The sequence below is a fragment of the Grus americana genome, chromosome 2, assembly GCF_028858705.1.
Source record: "Grus americana isolate bGruAme1 chromosome 2, bGruAme1.mat, whole genome shotgun sequence".
Taxonomy (NCBI): Eukaryota; Metazoa; Chordata; class Aves; order Gruiformes; family Gruidae; genus Grus; species Grus americana.
Genome location: NC_072853.1, coordinates 96,941,523 through 96,961,163, shown reverse-complemented (window position 1 = coordinate 96,961,163; position 19,641 = coordinate 96,941,523). Strand labels below are relative to the sequence as shown.

General features: G+C 40.9%; 1 protein-coding gene across 11 annotated transcripts in view; it reads right to left on the bottom strand.

Moving 5' to 3' along the window:
* Positions 1-19,641, bottom strand: part of HIVEP1 (HIVEP zinc finger 1) — a 125,103-nt gene that overhangs the window by 18,627 nt on the left and 86,835 nt on the right. For all 11 annotated transcript variants that reach the window (XR_008575800.1, XM_054816075.1, XM_054816084.1 and 8 more), the window contains 4 exons: positions 12,665-18,615; positions 6,245-6,378; positions 4,696-4,871; positions 2,549-2,653 (listed from right to left, as the gene is read on the bottom strand). Coding sequence is in view for 10 of the 11 variants with exons in the window: in XM_054816075.1 (XP_054672050.1) it covers positions 2,549-2,653; positions 4,696-4,871; positions 6,245-6,378; positions 12,665-18,615 (6,366 nt within the window). In the remaining variant the exon portion in view is untranslated. The remainder of the gene's footprint in view (positions 1-2,548; positions 2,654-4,695; positions 4,872-6,244; positions 6,379-12,664; positions 18,616-19,641) is intronic.

Here is a 19,641-nt window from a genome sequence, read left to right as displayed (position 1 = left end):
CAATACCCAGGGCCCGTCACGTTGTCCTTGGCAGGTGATGTGCTGCTGGCAGGGCTGCCCCCAGAGCCCAGACCTGGCACGAGGGGTGCTGCCCCGAACGCGAGCTCTGCTCCACCGCCCTGGGTAAGGGGCACCCAAAGAGGTGGTCGGAGCCGCTTTGTTAACTGAGACTGCCTAGACACCTCAAAAAAATAAATACATTCAATCACATTCAAATGTACCAAAAAAGTTAGCAGGTACAGGATTTCAGAGAGGGCAGCAGAACCACCTACATTTGCAAAAGCACGTATGCGAATACTTCACACTTTTTTCCTTTTTTTTTTTTTTTTCCTTCCCCTTTTGAAACTTGCCTTAAAAATGGGCCAACAAGCAAGTTTCAGAAGAATCATGAGAAATACCTTCAAGTGTGGCTAGGTGCTCTGGGAGATGAAATCACATTTTTAAAGTGTACAGTTACTCATTGAATTTACATGGATAATTGTAAATGCACTGTGTTCTGCAGCAACCGGAGAGGCTGGACTGGTTTGGCTGCAGCAAACGTGTGTTTATCGTGGGCTTTTGTGCTGAGCTTTGTGCTGCACAGCTGGTTTTGCTATGGGTACCTGAGCCAGATCGTTTAGAGAAGGTAGGGATTTTATCACCAAGTTGTTTTTTCGTTTGGAGTTCTCTAGCTAAAGAAAGAAGTGGTACCTGCTCCATTTTTGGGGGGGAAAAAAAAAGGAAAAAAAAAAAAATTAAAAAAAGGCATTGCAGTCTTAAAATTAAATTTCTGGAAGAATTTCAACGATTATGTAGCAAATCCTGTTGAATATTTATCTTGCTTGGTTTTTCCAAAATAGAGTATTTAATTTGTTAAGTAATTACTGTGCTGAAGCAAAGAACATATTTCAGGGAACATATAATATATTTATACTATGGTTACACACACCTGTACGTGATACGTAAAAAGAGAGAGTCTCTTTCTCTCTCACTCTCAAGTAAATAGTCTTAAAGCCAAAGGAAAGCAATCTTTCAACAAATGTTTGAAATGGCTGGCTTCTACCGGGTGTTACTGATAATTCTGTTAACATCTGAAACATTTCCCATTACATTATAACCACAAGTGCAATTTTTAATGTACGCAATTGGGACTATCAATTTATCAATCAATAAAATGTTTTCAGTTCCTAGTAAATGGAAATACCTGTTCAGCTGTAGTTTAAAAGACTAAATAAAATGTCGAAAGCTACAGAACGTTGCTTTAAAAAGTGATGATTTTCCTGTCACGTAAACGCTGAAAATGTTAATGCAAACTGTTCCTCTGTGAGAAAAGGACAGTAATTTGTACTGCCGCTTATCTTCTGCATTATTTATTTGGTACCTCAAGTTGCAAAGGGGGACATGTTTTTAGCTTACTAAAAAGGAATATATCGAAGAATGCCAAAAAAGGGAAAATGCAGGTTTCTTTGTACCTAGCGCACTACTGAATCATACCAGCTGAGTCATATTCCCAGCATTATTTAGAATTAGATTCAAGCCGATTCGCTTATTCTGCTAGCGGTTGTCATATGGGAGCAAGTGCATTCATCTTTCTTGCCCTTTACTGTTTAAATAAAGATCCCCATTGCTTTCTTTTCTCAAAACCTCACCCGCAATCTAATAAACTATTCCACTGAAGGAAAAAAAATACAGCAAGTCAAGGCAACAGGACTCATCGCCCTGCTGAGAAACGGGAGGAAGGAGAAAATGCCAGCACTGCACCGAGACATGCCAAGATCCCAAACAGAGTCCTAACGTACAATCTTGGTCTAAATCTCACTGCGTCTGGGGCAGCTACATCTTTCTCACTACACTGAGCCAAACCCCCGTGAACCTGGTCTGGCCCTCTTTGACTGTCCTTGATCTCATCTCCTCTTCAGCGGAGCTGTCTCGGGATGCAGGAAGTGCAGAATTCCAATTATTGGCAAATACATTCATTCTGATAACACTCTCATCACTAATGGAGAAGTAGAACAGGTCAAGATGAAAAATGTTCATAATTTCTAAATGATCTCTATCTGCTGTTTTGTGCCCAATTATTTGTGAAGGAGGACAGAGCTCTACACTGGAAGATGATTAGCTTTCTTGCAAAGCACTCAGCAGCATACTTGTGATTCGGGTGGCATGTTAGTGATATAATTTTTATGAAATGTGTATCCCAAAACTTTGACAATTTCATGCAGAACTATTTTCAAAGAAACACTACGTTTGACTACATTTTTTTTCTAGGCAAACAGCTGTTTTTCTGCTAATTTCAGTCATCATATTTATCGGTGAAACTGATAAAGTTAAACTGCATAACACTTTGTGAAGAATTCAGCAGCAATTTATCTTTAGCATATGCTTGTCATTTCTTTTAGTGAAGGTTTTTCCAGTATTTCTTACTCCCTTGGACTAGCTTCTAAGATTTTTATCTCTGTATCTATTCCCTGTATAAGAATTTAAAAGCTTTGGAAAAGAAAGGGGAAGAAATTGGGATGACAAAATAAATACAAAAATGCAGTAAAGAAAGAAGATTTTAATTTCTTACCAAATTCTTCTTCTCCATCCTGGTCATCTATTAAGCCTACTGAGACTCCCAAGTCCATGCATTTCTTGCTATGTGCCTTTGACTTCATATGTTTTGTTAAATTTCCTTAAGAAAAAATGAAAAAAATTAACTGCTCTGTGACTATACAAATGTATACAAATATACACTCAATATGTCTCTATCTTATTCAGCTACATTTATAACCACCTGTATAATCTGATTTCACACTTGATCGATCCTTGCCCCTCAATGCAAGCTGTCAAGGGCTGCAGCTGATTCACCATCCTGAATGCTACTAGCTCTCTGGCTACCTTTCATAAAGTTCTTTATTGAGATAAAATAGAATAGGACGGAAATCCTAGATGACGACATATTTTGCATTGGTGCAAAAGATGCCTCATTTGTTTATGGTGAAGTATAAAAAAGGCTGATTCAGTCTTCAAAGTCATGTTGACAGAAAACTACCGTGTGAAACTAAAGTTTGTGTCTTGCAGCTCTTTCAGTATTTGATGGATTCTATTTTTAGTGTAATCATTTTCACTGCTAACCTAAACAAACAGATTAATTTTATTCAAAATCAGAGCATGAACATAGTTGATCTGAATCTCAAAAGTGAATGCATAACTGCTGAGAGGCCCCACAGGGTGCTCTCCCTTCTTCCTCTGAAAAGAAAATATGGCAAATATTATCAAGAAAGGACTATGGGTAGATCAGAGATCTGTAAATTATGGTATCTGTGAAATGTGTACTACGACAAGTAACTGCTTACTTTATACTTACACTTCCTCGTGTCTCTCAAAAACTGTTTGAGGTATTTCAATGGGAGAAACTACAGTGGGTGAAATGGTGACTCTTTTATGGTTATGGAGTACTTTATTCCTGCTTCGAAACAAAGCTAGGAATTCACCTCAAATGTTGCAATAACTGTTATGAAGCTCTATGACTATATTGACTCACAAAGAGCAAACTTCCCAGCTTTACATACTGCACGGACTTCCTTTCGTGAAGGGTGGTTTACCAACCATCAAGCACCCAACCGGGTGACTGACTCTGCCAGCAGTAATGGCAACAGCTGGGCGTAGCAACTGCAGAAAAGGAAGCGAACGCAAGTATCTGCTACGACTGAAACCAGGGAGAATTTCAAAGGGGCAGAACTTAATTAACTTGAACTTGGCCAGCACGCCTACTCTGCAAAAACCATAATCAGAATTTATTGGGTTCACACTCCGGCATTTCATCTTAAAGCCAACATGATGATCCAGTGTGTCAGGATGCAGCGATAGGTTTTGACACATCTAAAGACTATCCATCCCACTTTCTGCAGCACTGGGTTATTTCTTGGAAGTTTTCCACCCAACCACTGAGTAGTCTTGAACCCACTAAAAACACAAATGTTCCTGAGGTTACAGCTGGGGCGGGGATTATTGCTAAATGATGTTTAAAGCCAAGAAAAATGTTACTGCTTAGAGGTTTTTCGCTTAAAGTATTTTGGCTGTGAACTTCTCCTGTCTGTTTCACTTATTTTGAGTTCTGGATCTACCACTGTTTAATATACCGCCTGCTGCAAACAGGATGCATTTAAGTATCTGGAGTAAACAGGCTTTAAAAAGTAGGGGTCCATCTTTGGCTCTTAGAAGGTCAAGTGGAAAGTGAACCTCATCCTTCAAGGGTATAAAAAACATTTTAATATAGTAATTTAATAAAGGCCAATTTCTTTCCCAGGGCAATTAGTTGAGTGCCAGTAGGACTACAATATATGTCAATGTCACACCTCCAAAAGATCACTCCTAGGGACTTAAAATTCTGTGTTCCCATCCCAACCTAGGATGAGCAGCTAACCAGCTCACTTATCTTCACCTAACTTTCATCACGCTCCCATATGATTACCCTCTTCCACTCCAACTTCTCACCTACTGTGGCATGCCACACAATTCCTTCATGTAAAGATGTGATTATCTGAATAAACATACAGAAGACAAAAGAAAAGAAGGAAATCGGAAACTACAAATATTTGAAGCATTAGACAATAAAACTCCACAGAGACGCAACTTCTTTAGCTTATGAACAGCCAAATGTGAGAAGCAAATAATTATATTTTCAAGTAGAAAGAAAAAAGGGGAGAAATGTACACTGAAAAGTGCCCCTACCTTTAGTTTTGAAGGAAAAGTTGCAGTAATTGCAATGGTAAGGACGGACATCGGTATGTGTGCGAATGTGCTTCTTCAGCATGCTGGGTTTCTTGCAACGTATTCCACATTCTTCACAGATATACTTCCCTCTCCCTCTCCCCCGAACATACACATAGTCTTCATTTGACTTGTACCTAGTAACAGTACCATAAGAGTAAGGCAATTAGTTGTGATGGAACAATGATTGTAGTCAGAAACCATAATCTGCCAGAATTTTAAAAATTATATATGAAAAGGAATGACTGACAAAACCAGTCATGCTCTTTTTCTGCTCAACTTAGGCATTTATTCAGCTCGGATCTAGATTTTTCACTAGGTAATCACAGACTTGTTTAGGAATAACGGCATATCTTTTTTAACAAAGGTACCATTTGATACTAAGCATTTCAAGATTTCAAATTTCCTCTTCGCAACACAGGAACACTTTTTAGAAGTGTCAGTTCTTGGAATTGGGTTCGGGGACTTTAAAAGAGCTTTAAAAGAGCCTCTCTGAGGCCCTGCGTTGCATGCAGAAAAGGAACAACGTTAGTTACGACAGTGGGAAAGTCTAAAATTCCCTATCAACATGCTCTGGACTCAGCCTACTGGGACTATCTCTAGATGGAAAAAGTCACTCAGAGTCAATTAAATCCTTTGTATCTCTGCTCAAGGATGCCAAAGGTTGTGCTTAGCTTTTGTGACCTGGTCCCTGCAACGTCTGCATCTGAGCAGAGACACGTAGCAATGCTGTACCTGGGCAGCTGGTAATGGCTTAACTGCTGGCCTAGACTGGATTCCACCTGGGAACCAACACATGGAAAGCCCTAGAGCCCGCCACCAATTACGAGAATAATAAAATACGCACCATTCATGCTCAACATTTTCAGAAGTGTCACTGGCACTTTTCTACGTAAAAAAAATAATCTGTCTTATAATTATAAGATCTTGTACGTGGCACAACACTGTGGCTAAAGCAACTGTTATTCATATCGGGCAACCAATGTGAACTATTACAGTGAATGGATGATGACTCTCAGTAAATATTTCCACGGCATTTTTCAAATCAGGAGTTCTCCAGCCTGTGTACGCCACAGCAAACTGCCAGGCAGAGACTGTACCGCAGTCTGCTGCTTAGCCCCTGGACTATATCGTCTCCAGCTACAGTTACACAACCTTACTGCAGAATAGGTATTATTTATCACGTAAAAGAAGTATAGGAAAAGAATTTACATCTATGGCTGTATCTAGCTGCCTTTACTGCTGATTAATGTTCGTCCTTTAGGGAAAAAAAAAATGACTTGCACTGCCTACTGTTCTTTATTTCATTACCCCTCCTCGTAACTCTCATGGCTCCATGCTTCTGATGACTTTCCATTTTTCTTCGAAACATAAACCAACATACACAGACCACAGTACGGGAACCGTTGTTTAAAATAAATCAAACAGGAAGCAACACCTCTGCAAAGTCTAGAATCAAGGAAAAAATATCTTCCCAACGATATCTAGTATATGAAAGTACAATACTTGCCCTCCATCAAATATTTTAACTCTTCTTGGTTCTGTTTTGATAAAGGAGTTTTCTTTATCGTGCTCAGTGCTTGACTCAGAGTTTTCCTTATTGCTGAATTCAGTTGCAGTCAATTTTTTTCTATTTAATGCTCGCTGAAAGAAAATGAGATACGCATATCATTAAAATTAGTATCTTTCATATGCCATTCAAACCTGTAAGTTATGATGAATAAAAGCATCATAAAAGCCACAATTATAACTGATTTACAAGAAAAGTGTTAAGATACATGAAATGAAATATCTTTTACTAAACAACTTCTCTACTACACATTGACTATGTGCGGACTGGCAAATCTTTAAGTAGATTATGGCACTGTAAGAAACCAGGAGTGCTCTGAATCTACAGTAGGAGATGCCTCTTCCTTCTTCAGGGAAGTGAAGGTGACTTGTCTTGGCTCACAGGTAGCCTTCGACAGAGAAGAAGTTGCTTGCAATCAAACTCATTTGCTTCACTCCTCTGCCCTCAACACAACATCTGGACTGTACAGATGGGGCTCCGCAGCTGCATGCTACGCTGCCCCCCACAATTTGACAAAAAGGGGGGAAGCTGTAGTGCACAACTAGTTATTCGTGATTTTCCCCCAATGTTCAAGTTTCAGTAGCGCATCCCCAGCTCTATCTGCCCGGTGTCTACCACGGCAGGGCAGGGGGAGGGAGGATGCTAACCAGTAACATTTCTGATTGCTAATATTCTTCGAAAACCAGACCTGTTTCAGTGTGAAAATTGGCTGCTCCCACTTTGGTTAGGTTATTAACAGGGGCTCCAGAACCCTTCCAAAGTAGGACTCCACAGTTAATTCCCGCTGCCAGACCAAATTACAAGAAAAAGCGTACCAGTTGTCTAGCAGAAGAAAAATATGTTTCTCCATTTCCCTTGATTATTAATTAAGGAACTTTTTTTTTTTTAAAGGAGGACAAGTTCCTCCAACATTTGCCAATTAAAATCTACTCCTTCCAAGTCTAGGACATTTATAAAATGGGCAACAATGAAGGAATGATCCAATTAGCCAGCAATTATTACTGCTGTATTTATAAACTGTTCTACCCACGTAGCTGGCACACTTAATGCATTTGCTCATATTGATACGTGAATAAAATGATGAGAGAAAAAAAGTCTGGCCTTATGTTTTCTACTCATTATAAAATTCAATGCTGCAAGCTTGTGAATTCTTGGCAAGAAGAATGACTTCACTGGCTGACTTAAAATGACTGATGAATTGCACTGGTCATTGCATACATTGAAGGGTGACATCATTCTGGCATCCAGTCCTCGCCTATAGTCTCAAACATCGTCTTTACTTCCCACCTGATGAGGAATGTGGCTGATGAGCAGTTAACATAGACAAGAGGAAAAGCATCTTCCTATTCGCTTCAAACCCCTAGGAATCCACGCAGGCTGCAAGTACTACACCAATCCCTATACGCTTCCGTGCACCCTCTGATTGATTTGGGCTGGATTTTCAAATATCTGAGCAGTTCTACCAAAGCATACATGACAGCTCTGCCTGTGTGTAGGAGGAAAGAAATTTCACCCTGCATGTTTTAACAGCCTTCACACAAGGTGAAAGGAGAAGACGTTCTGGATGAGAAGTATCAGAAGTTGAGCCTATTCTAGTAATTGCAACTCAGCCATGTTGTAATTCCTATACACTACCTGGCACATGAATTGCTTTTGTTTCCACTGCAAACAAAGCGTAACAAGGTGACATTTACAATTTAAGAAGAAAAGAGTAGTGGAAAATACAGAATACATACAATAAGCCAAATACCACATAAATATTCCCAGAATAATGCAATCTTTAAGTGCCTGATCTTTCAATCCTAAATACTAAGTATTCTTTCCAGATTTAATTTTCAAGAATGAAAAGACAAAGGAAAAAGATCCCAGAAATATTTGGCCCATGTTGTTATCCAAACTACAGTGAAATAGCGTTATATTGTATATTCACAAAAGCATAAACTAACACAAGACCAAATACGTCTGGCTTCCACCCACCTCCCTTTTTTTAACACAAATGTTTACGTACAGAGTTAAGATAGTCTAACACAGGTGGTCAAACTACTATCTACCTCCCACTGATGTACTTTAATTTACTGGTTATATGCTATTTTAGCAGCTGTTTCAGTGTCTTAAACATGCAAAATGCTGTTATCACAGAGATGCTCTAATAGAAAGACCAACTTTCTGTCACAGAAATCTACAGAAACGTTCACTGATTATGAAAAAAAGGATCCTTTTTAGTTTTTATAGAAAATTCCAAATTGATGCTGAAGAGGACCTGGGTCCTCTGTCAGTTTTTAAGAGCAGCCAGTCTCTTGAGAAGCACGGGTTTCTTGTGTGGGAATCTTTTAACGTACCTCACCTAAAACCCCCCAAAACCCCGCACGTATTGGTGGAAAGGGCAGAAAAACGGCAGTGCTGTATAATGTTCCCCTCCATGATTACTTATGTCTTCCGTTTCCAACACAGACTTCTCTCTCTTCTCCCGTGGAGACAAGGACCATGATTCATTTCTACTTTACTCATTTCGTTCCAATTTAACTCCACTGTCTTCAATTACTGGTATAAAACTGGAAAAAAACTGCTCTTAGGGCTGCCCAGAGACCAGGGTTCAATAGATACTTCTGGTACTTTACAACATCCCTTGGAAAAAAAACATGCTTGCAGCCTGAATCATCAAAGTTATAAATTTCAGATTATAATATTCATTAAACATTTTTTCCCATTGGCACATAGCCACTTGAGGAAAATGTTTTTAATATCTTTAAACTTTTACTAGTTTACACATAAAAATCTTCTGCATTTAACTACTTTCCAGTGGTGGGCTGGACTGTTGTGGCACATCATCCAAGAAAGGAAAGCTTTCCAGTTAGGAGAAACTTTCCATTCTTCAGCCTTATTCTTGCCCGAAAATCTTCACCCTGGAATACTGCACACATTACTGATTCGCTTCAGAGAGGGGAGCCAAGATCAATGCAGGGGCTTGAGAAAGGGCTCCTGATACACCACCAATGAATTCAAGTGAGGAAAACCGGCCAAAAAAAATTTAAACAAATAGAACAATTAAACAAAAAGAGCAGGGAGATAAAATAAGCCTTTTCCATGCAGGTAAACCTCTTGTTACATTTTAATGTGCTGTACTCATTCCAGGAGCTTCTTTCACAATAACATTTTCGTGGTTTGTTCTCTGAATCACTGGAACGTGGCAACTTCACCTATTGCCTCTGAGCAGCGAATTGTGAAGAGCAAACAAAGTCCCCTGGTTCCTTATTGTTTGCGTTTCGTTCACATGTCTCTTCATTTCCCCTGGCGTCTATTGTTGAAAGAATCGCCTTTTTTGTGACAGTGATTAGTAGCGGTTCTGCAGCAGCATGAGGCCTCTGTAAACAGGACTTAGTTCTGGGGGAAACCCAGGAACAGTTCAGGAAGCTGCATTATCTTGGTGAGAAGATCAGCAGCTAAAGCCCCACAAGCAGAATATGCCAAATCACTTTGGAAAGGGCTATGATTGCGAGAGAGGAGGTGAGGCGTAACAGCATTATCATTTATAAATTGGATTATAGTAGCACTTAAAGCTCTCCATCAGGTAAGGGTTAAAACGTGCAAACCACTTGAGCAAACATCTTCTGAACGACAGTCGACAGTCGCAACCCCCAGAGACTTGCAGTCTAAACTGTAGCTCCCTAAGGAACTCAAGACCCCACCAAGCTTTTAAGCAGGAAATCAATCACATTTTTTTGAGAATTATTTGCTAATCTGTTTGTTGGCTTTGTTGGGTTATGTTGAGGTGTTTTTTTAAAATGGACTATTAATTTCCAAAAGGACCTCCAACATTCTCCATCCTCAGTCTCAACCAGAAAAAAACAGCAGGAGGATTACTGTGCATGAACCGAATGAGGAATTTCAGTTTTCGCTTTCTTTAAATACGGCTTCTGTGAGGAAGTTTCCAAGTTGGCATTGGCTATTCCATTACCAGGTCTAACTGGAGACTGGTAATACAGAGGCATATTCTAACAGCATCATCATCATCCTGTAAAGGAGCTGAAATGCCACTGCCTGAATCATTAGAAGGGAAAGGAGACAAACTCTGGAGGCGTTAGGTCATAGCACCTATCAGGTCTTTGAAATTTTTAATTTCTGCCATCCTATACCTTGTTTGTACAATCTGAGATGCCAATTAAACTTTAATTGGTGCTCTCTCGCTGCACTTTCTTCCTTCATAATGGCTCTGTAAATCAGCCGCAAGCAGAGCTTAAGAACTCTTCATTTTCACCGTGCTCGTGTGCTTCATTCAAAACATCAGCAAGAAAGACTGGAGAAAGATTAGTAACTGTGGTGCTTTTGTGGCAGAAGCACTGTAAATGTACCTGACAGCTGCCTATTACAGCATTTAAGTATTCCTAGAGTGTTTAAAAGGGTGCTGTCAAAATATTTTTAAAATATTATTATCCATTATTTCTTTTCTAAACAGGATTTGTTTGTAGACAAAATTTGTTCTTCAAGAGGCACGCAGTAGCTTTGTTATCAGAGAATTTCTTCTGATACACTCTTCTTTAAAAATAAACCAAACATGAGTCAATGACACAACTGATGTGAGACTTGCCTTAGAAAGAATAGCTCGACTATGTACAATGAAAAAAGCTAAATTTTCAGGGTTTTTTTTTTTTTTAATTTAGCACTATTTAAGTACAACTTCTCATAAAGTTGGGAGCAGGCTGAAAAAGGTAATATGAGTGTAAACAAAGGCGTCACACTAATATGGAAGCACTGATTCAATTCAATTACGGCACTAGCACAAAGCCAACAGCCTGTGTGTATTTTCTGCACGCAACATTACGGATAAAGATTTGAACTCCAATATAAATGTTAGCAAAGTCTCCCACTGATTTCAGGAGGACCAAGTTTAAATCTAATGCTCTTCTTGACTCCCCCTGCAATTCTGAAACTATTTTTTCCTCTTACACAGAGTTTCTCGTCCCCCTGCTCTTTTCCCTGCTGACGACTTTGTATCTCAGCAAAACATTTAGCAAACACAGAAACAACCCAGGGTGACCTCCGACAGCAACAACCTCTGTCACTCAACGTCCATCCACAGAAATACACGTTTTTTCCCAAGGCTGTGGTGGTACGTCTCCTCTAGAGTGACTGCCAGCCCTACGGACACCAATTCCCACACCCCATGCCCACCCAGCAAGTTTTGCTGATGGCAGCCTGCAGGATTAGGACAAGTTATGATTGCTTTTACCTCCCAAAAAAAGACTTCTATGTCCTGAAGGACTCTAGAGAAAGGGAGGTCCACGGCTAAAGCCCCATTTTTGCCAGCTCCAGAGAAGTTCGGCATCACACACACAACGTACAGAGCAGAGAGGAAAGAAGAGCATGAAGCTGTGCTGTACGCCACAGCTCTCTTTAAAAAGCTTTATGGCTTCACTAGATGGGATGATAAGAACTAGTACTAGGTCCAATAAATACACACAGCCACCTGTTGCCATAGTATAGGGCCGAGAGCCACCTTTACCCATTCACAGAGGCAATTCAATTACTAAGGAATACCAGCAGATGGTTTTGGTCCTGTCCATAACAAAACTGTCCAGTAAATGAAATGCTGATTACGCATGTGCAGCCCCAAGACAGCTAAGGAAATAATAATTGACCACTTTACTCTGCCACATCTGCCTCCAGAATGACACAGTGTTTTATACGGGTCACAAGCATCGCCCAGAGTATATTCCACTGCGCAAGATTTAATGTCGTCTTTGGAGCCATACCGATCCAAGAAGTTGTCAGTGGTTTTATGGCAGACATAATTTTGTTTTAAACTTTGCTATTTTTGTCATTATTTCACACCACTGATTAACCTAGGTGGGAGAAAGGGAAAGGGTACACTGCTCCTCTCACAGTTAGATGATCAGCGACGGTGAAAAATATTTTTGCAGCGTATCCATGGACACCTGTTCAGGCCAAGCACTCTTTTATAACAGAAAATACCAGCTGACTTTTAAGGCAAAATATGCAATTATGATCTTAAATTAACCTGTTTTAAGTTAAAAGTGTTTTAAAAAATATTTATATCAGAACTATGTTTGTTCTACCATTTGCACTTAAAAAATAGCCAAACACATTCCTGCCACGATAAACACTTCATATACAGATTTAAATCCAGGAACTAATTTCCATGAAAAGTGATAAATCCTTTTGAACAGGTTTCTTAATGGAATTACTTAAGATCTTTTTAGCAGTTTGATCCAGCATAACTAAAACAAATAAGCACATACACTATACGTCAGGCACATTACATTCTCTAAAATATGAACAAGCACGATTTCCGATGCAAATCCTCTGTAAACGATCAGTATACATCAAGCGCAGCTTAAGTACCTTGGTTAAGTTGTTCTTCCACTTGCTTGAATAGACCAATACATCAGATCTGGGATGAGTAGTTCTTGCTTGAGTGTACAGCGGTTTTTCAACTTTTTGTTTTGAATTGAGGAGAGAGAGAGCTACCTTTGTCGACAAACCAAGCGGATTGGGATTGTTGGGATTAATGGTCCACGTAGAATAGGCGGAGATTTTCTGATCGTTTTGCAGCAGATGCAATGGTTTTCTCTTCAGGAGATAACACCAAGTGAAACTCGTTGTGGTCTTGAGGCTCGGAAACGACAACCTCTGCATTTCTCCTGAATTCATGGCAGCCAGTGTGGCTACAGGCTTCGCTTGGCCCTGGCTATCGATGTGCTTGCTCTCACTGCTGTTACTTGGGGACCTTCTGTCTTGACTGCTACTTACAGCCTTGAGAAGAGAACTCTGATTATTCACCGGAGACAATTCAGATGGTTTTCTAACTACAAACACCGGCGATGCTGAAGACTTAAGGTCTTCAGATTCTGGTGGCTCCTTCAGGGTTTCTGAAACCCCAGTGTCAGAGGAATGACGGTTAGGCAACAGCAGGTCTGAAGTACTAGCTTTGCTGCCTTTTTCATGCTGTGCAACACCATCAGGATCTAAGAGGTGATTTTCAAGAGGCTCTGTGGTGCAAACCTGTCTTACCAAAACTGGTTTCTTTTGTTTACTGGCAGGGTCATTAGATCTAACGTTCAGTGAATGCAACGGTCTAGCATCTGTCATGCAGGCAGCTCCACTCTCATCTTTAACACGTTTTTGCTGTTTTTCCATGGCAATATCTAAACTGTTGGCTGGGGAAAGCATTCGTTTACTTGAAGCTGTAGCTTCTGGTTGAGGGAAGAGTCCGCTAACTGGCACTTTCTGAATAATATTCAAAGAGCTTGACAAAGGTGAATTTCTGGTTCCACTTTCTGGTTGAGAATTTTCAAATTCAAATGAATTTGGCAAAGTCCTCTGATGATCTTTGTGAGATTTTGGCAGCTGAGTTTTGCCCTCAAGCGTTGGCACTGTCGCAACATTTGTTTTGCAAACAGATTGATTTACCTGATCCTGGGTCACTAAAATGTGAGGAAGGGGTGTAACAGTTGCAAAGCCATAGGATGGCATACTGCTGTGAATACGGACGGGAACCACGAAAGGAGGAATCTGATGTATTTGACTGCTGCAGTTACTAGGGACTATTTGCTTTAGAGGAGGCACAGAGTATGGATTAGACATGTCAGGCAGTTTAGCCTGCAGTTCAAAGGAGGATGCGTTCTGGTCCACCCCAACTTGACCTGGAACAGGCTGAGTTGATAAAGTATTTTGTAGCAATTTAGAAGAGTATGGCTGACCTATATGTAATGTTTTAACTTCAAGTTGATACTTTGGAGCAAAACAATCCTTTTTTTCCTCCGGATGACAAGAAAGCACGTATGTGCTCACTTGTTCCCCTTGGGTTGATGTTTTAGTAGATGTCTGGGAAGGCTGATGAGTTGAGGATGGCTGTCCTTGATTATTCAACACGTGATCTAGAGGTTGCGGAACCGAAGACAGGCTGACAGGATTACAATTTTGAATTGCCAAGTGAGGCCTGGAGTGAGTCTGTGAATGCTGAGTACTTGAAGGAAACTCCACTGAAGACTTGCCAGAGGTCTGCAGCCTGTGCAATGGCACCGTGGGCACATCCGTAGCATGAGCTGTCTGAAAGGAAGAAGTGGATTTAACTTGAGGCTGATGATTTTCTGGAGCAATATTTAAAGATATTTGTCTTACAAATGGCCCCCTCCTCCTTTCTAGCAGAGGCACGTGTCCAGTCACTCCATTTGCAGACGACACTTTTGGAGTGGCTCTCTCTACGAGCGGGGTGGGTTTTGACGGAGACATGCTTCCACAGTCAAAAGACTTACTCCTGTAGTCCACAACCTCCATTGACGGCTGCGTGCAGCTGATTTGCTCTGAGGCAGCACGTCTCATTTCCCGGTAATGAGGGCCAGGCACAGCCAGTGCGTGCGAGCCAGGGGGAATCATGAGGAACTCTGATGACTTACTACCAGGCTCTGCTTTGGAAGAGTTCTCAGCCTTCAAAGTTTCATCTTTATCGAGCGAAGCTGAGAAACTGGAGGCATGAGACAAGCTACTCTCCCGACTTAGGCTTCTGGAAAGCGTGGAGTCAACACTCGATTCGGCAGATGAATGCTCCATTTCAGCCAAGCGAATTCTTTTCTTCTTCGGTGGAAGCTTTTCTGTTGGCAATTTTGACAGTGTTTCGCTGCGCTGTGGCCAATTAAACCTTTCTGTCTTTTCCTGATCGCTGCATTGGTTTTCCTGGTCCCTATCTGGTTCTTCTGTGACCAGTATTTCAGGAACCTGGATGTTATGCTGGCGCACAAGTCTTGACGGCTGAAGCGGTGCGCTTCTCTCATTAGAAACTATTTGGCTTCCCTGAACTTCCCCTCTAGGTGCTTCTGACGCCAGGGGTTGATGATGCTGGGGAGTATTCAGATGAGAGTGTCTATCCTCTTGGATGACAACTGTATTCAAAGAGCGGTGCTTCGCAACCTTGTTGGGCTCTTGAGAAGAAACTGGTGATACTCTTTCAAATGACTCTGATTTCTCAAATGAGCTATTTCTGCTCAGTGAATTGGTGTGCTGTATTACTGAAATGCCAGTCCCTTGTCTTTTCAACTCCACCTTTTCTTGCACAGCTGAACTTGCCTGCTTTTCAATGAGTGGAGCCATCTTTGGCTCGGTACTCCGATCGGTGCCTCGAGCCACAAGCTGAATTTGGGAACTTTGAAGGAGAAGGTTGCTTGCCTGTTGTGATCCTACCACTGTTGTCGCACTGTGTTTTGACAGACTGGAAGAGTTTGCTGGCTTGCTTTGGCCTTCGGCGTTCTTTGATGGAATGCTCGTATCATTTTGCTGTGGGTCATCATCTTCGCCAACACTTTTCATTTTCCTTCTTTTCCTTATCTGGGGTGTCTGCTCCCAGACGCCAGTTGAAGTAGTGACTCTGTAGTGTAGAATTTGAGGCTGTGTACTATTTGGAACAGTTTTATGTTCAGGCTCTCGGATTGCGGCTTTAGTTTTAGGTCCATGCAACTCTGAACAATAAAATTTCTTGTGGTTTTCAAAATTTTCCAGTTTCCTATATCTGTTTCTGCAGGTTTCACACTCAAACATTGTTCCTCGCACCTGAGGGGACTTCTTTGTTTTTTCTAAATTTGATCCCTGTGCCAGAGACTTGCTCCTTTGCAATAAAGATTCATTTGATAAATTACACCCCAGATAACTTTCTTCTACAGGTCGCACTGGTCCAAGAACTTGGCTTTCACCAGTAGAAGAATCTTCTATCGCTGCCTGTCTAACAAGGGTCCGAGGATGTCCGCCTTGGTTCAGTGGAGTAGCAGGTCCTGATACAAAAACGTCATCATATAAAGAGCCAATTTTATCATCAAATGACTGACTTCCTCGAAGGGGATGAGAGGGAGGTATTACATTTGGAGGTACTGCTGAGTAACTGGTAGTAGGCATGGAATTACTTCGTGTTATAGGTAAACAGTCAAGAGATGGTACAGAAAGAAGAAAAACTTGCTTTGATTTCTCAGTGGGTGTGAAAGGAGACTTTGGTATATCAGAGCTTGAGCTAGTTCTTCTTCCCATGGGCTTTAAATCAAACTGGAAAGAATCCTTAAATATGTAAGATTTTGGCGAATCTATGCTTCCTCTTCTCGAGAGAGATGTTCTTCTTGGTTTCACGCTATCTAACTGTTTGTCATCCACAACAGCTTCATTATCAGAAATTAACTTTGAGATACGTTCCTCAAGAGTTTTTGTTGCCATGGGAGGTCGCATTTGGCCAGAGAGAGTCAGAGTTTTGTCAGCACAAACAGTTTGTACCACTGATGCTACCACGCCACTTGCTCGTGGCATGCAGGGCAGGTTTTTATTTGGATCTTTCTCAGAGGTCAACAATCCTCGTACGAAGGGAGCTGGTGGGCTCATTGTTTGATCGGCACTTTCAGAACGAGAGAAATAACCAGAATCGGTACTACCTAAACTTCTAGGGCTCAAAAGACATTTTCCTTGCTGGTCTTGGGAGCCATCGGTTGCCTGTTGTCTCTGGAGCTGAGCGTGCATCGCTCCTACTGCAGATCCCAGCTGTTCCTCTAATAGGCCCATTTCTGCTTTCTGATGCTGCTTTATGTCATTCTCCTTGAATGAGGCGGTATGTGTCAAATTTGACTGAAGAGTTGTCACTTTAAAATCTCCTTTTCTCTGTGCTGCAGCAAGCTCAGGTGCTGGTTCTGTTACTTTTGGGCTATCGGCCCTTAATGGAGAAACATTTACAGGATGAACTACTACTTTTGGTAAAGCTGCCCTTACTTGAGGTTCTGTATCATGTAATGAAGAGTCACCTGGTATACAGTCTGGGTTGCTTAATGGAATAGGGCTTCCTTTCTGCAACGTTTCTGCACTTGAAATGACTTTCACTATCTGTGCGGGTTCCAGTTCTTGATCATCTTGTCTTTCATCAGCGGTGCCTTCATCTTCACTTTCGCCGCTTTCTTCCACATCCGAATGAATGCTAAGTGCTTTATCCGAGTCATGAGATAAGAAGAGGCCACCCGAATCTGGTTGTAGCACAAGTCCAAGCTTGATAGCATGCGCATGAGATTTTTTGTGCTTGTACAGATTGCTTTTGGTTTTAAATGAAAACCCACACGTCACACAAGGATACGGTCGTTCTCCAGTATGGGATCGGATGTGCTTTTGGAGAACACTGGGCTTGGCGCAGGCCCGATTGCAATACTCACAGACGTACTTCCCTAGCTTCTTAGGCTTCTGGTCTTTCAAGAGGTTACATATTTGTTCTACTCCATGGTTTACAGCTGATGCTATCTGGGCTGAATTATACATGGGACCTATAGACAAGTGTGTTGAACTCGATGTGCTAATTGTCAAAGGTGACGATGAACTTGCTACTAACTGGTTTTGAGGAAAAACCTGAGTTACAGTGGAAGAGGAAGTGTGAACGACAGACGAAGTTACTGCTATGCTGTATATCTGTTGGAGTTTGGGGTTTTCCTGACTCTGCTGTTGCACCAGCGACCTGGTGAAACTTGGACACATAACAACCTGGTGATTCTGTTGACTGGTTTTAGCAATAAGGTCTTGTGAATGAGAAACTGATTGGCCTTGTGCTTGTCCAGTCTTGGCTGTTACTGCTACATGCACATTGTTTAACGTACAGGGGTAATAGTGAGGTCCGGCTGCAAACTCGTGCTGTGACAAAGCAGGTTGATTTTGGACGCTCATTGTATTGGATGTGAGACTAGAAGAGGTGCTTACAGTTTTATTTGGTCTCAGTTTCTCTATCTGCATCCCATAAGGGGGGCACTCTTGTGCTAAGGTGTTCAGTTCAGGCTCCATAGCTTTTAGTAAGACATCGAATGCAGTACGTGTACACGGGGATGACGTACTGCAATCAACAAAATTAATACATTCATTACTGTCAGTCTTTGTTTTACTTGAGGAGTTTGAGAGAGACTTCTTCTCTGGTGAGTTCAGTTGGTTTGCATCGGTATCCTCCACTGCCTGTTTACCCAAATCTAAGGATTGATGCGCCAGTGACAGCTTTGTCTGCATCGATGTCTCAGACTTGGTTGTTTCAACACTTATCTCACTACTAAGCGCTCCCCCATTTTGTTTGGTACATTGATTTCCATTTTGCACGGGTAGGTGATCCTGTGCTGTGGCGTGTTCGGAGGCATCTGAAAGAGCTTTTAGCGGTGAAGGGTCCACATTTTGCTTAACCTTGGCTTCGGCGGGGCTTCTCAAAGGCGATTTTGGTATTTTTTTTAGATGGTTTTCAGTCACAATCTTTTTTCTTTTCACACCCTTAATTGTATCTTGGGTTCCTCTAGTACCAGCATCGGTGATTTCTGTTAAAACACAAAGAGAATAAAAAAGAATATTAAAACTGGATAATGCAGTATATTTTTATTTATGCCATTTTATTACCTCTAAGTTTGAACAGTAAGCCCTGGGGCAACAGGACTGTCCACTTCTCCAGCCTCCGATATTTTTTTTAACAGTAAATGTATCTTAGCAAAGATCTATTTAGCTGTCATTTAAAAAGAGCAATGCTTTCTAACTGATGCTGTAAGACATTTGCTATAGGAAAAGCTTCAAAGGAAATGTAAGCAAAGAAAAGCTACTGAAAGAATATTTTGGCCTTTATAGCAATTCCTTTTCAGACAAAGTAAAAAGAAACCTCTCTCTTGCACTTGTTTAAAAATTCAAATCATTATAGCAGGAAAATGAAGAACCAAGACACAAATCTGTTTTCATGTCGTGTTTGTCACTTTTTCCATCTATATGTTACAGCAGTCAAGGAATGAAGACAACTTCCTCATGGTTATATTTGTAAGTAGATTTATCATGGAAATGGCACAGCCACCCACACCATCTGTCAAATACTGTATTTCAGAGCTTCAATTACTGAACTTCAATAGCATTTCAGATGAGCAACTCCTGTGGATGAATAAAATCAGTCACACTTAAATGATTTTCTATTTGTGCATTATGAAACAAAATAAACTAAATTTGAATTATTTCATTACTAGCTACACTTGTTGCTGATTTTAAGCAGGTATGCACGCAGAGTTTCAGGGGTGTAGTGAAGAGCAAATGAATTGGAATATTACTCAGCAGAATAATTTTGTAGCAAGTACTTACATTTGTAGAGAGAGTCCAATTTCCTCTATAACAAAAAATGCATGTAGACTGAATTTCAGTGTTGATACTTACAAGCTTTTTTTTTTTTTAAAGATACCTGATGTTACACACCTTCGTTTACCTCAACAGTGGGATATTTAATCTGTTAGTTAATTATTTATTTTTTTTTTAACTTCCTTCCTAACATCCACTCAGTCATAGCCACTGCCTCAGCAACCATCACTGGTAGT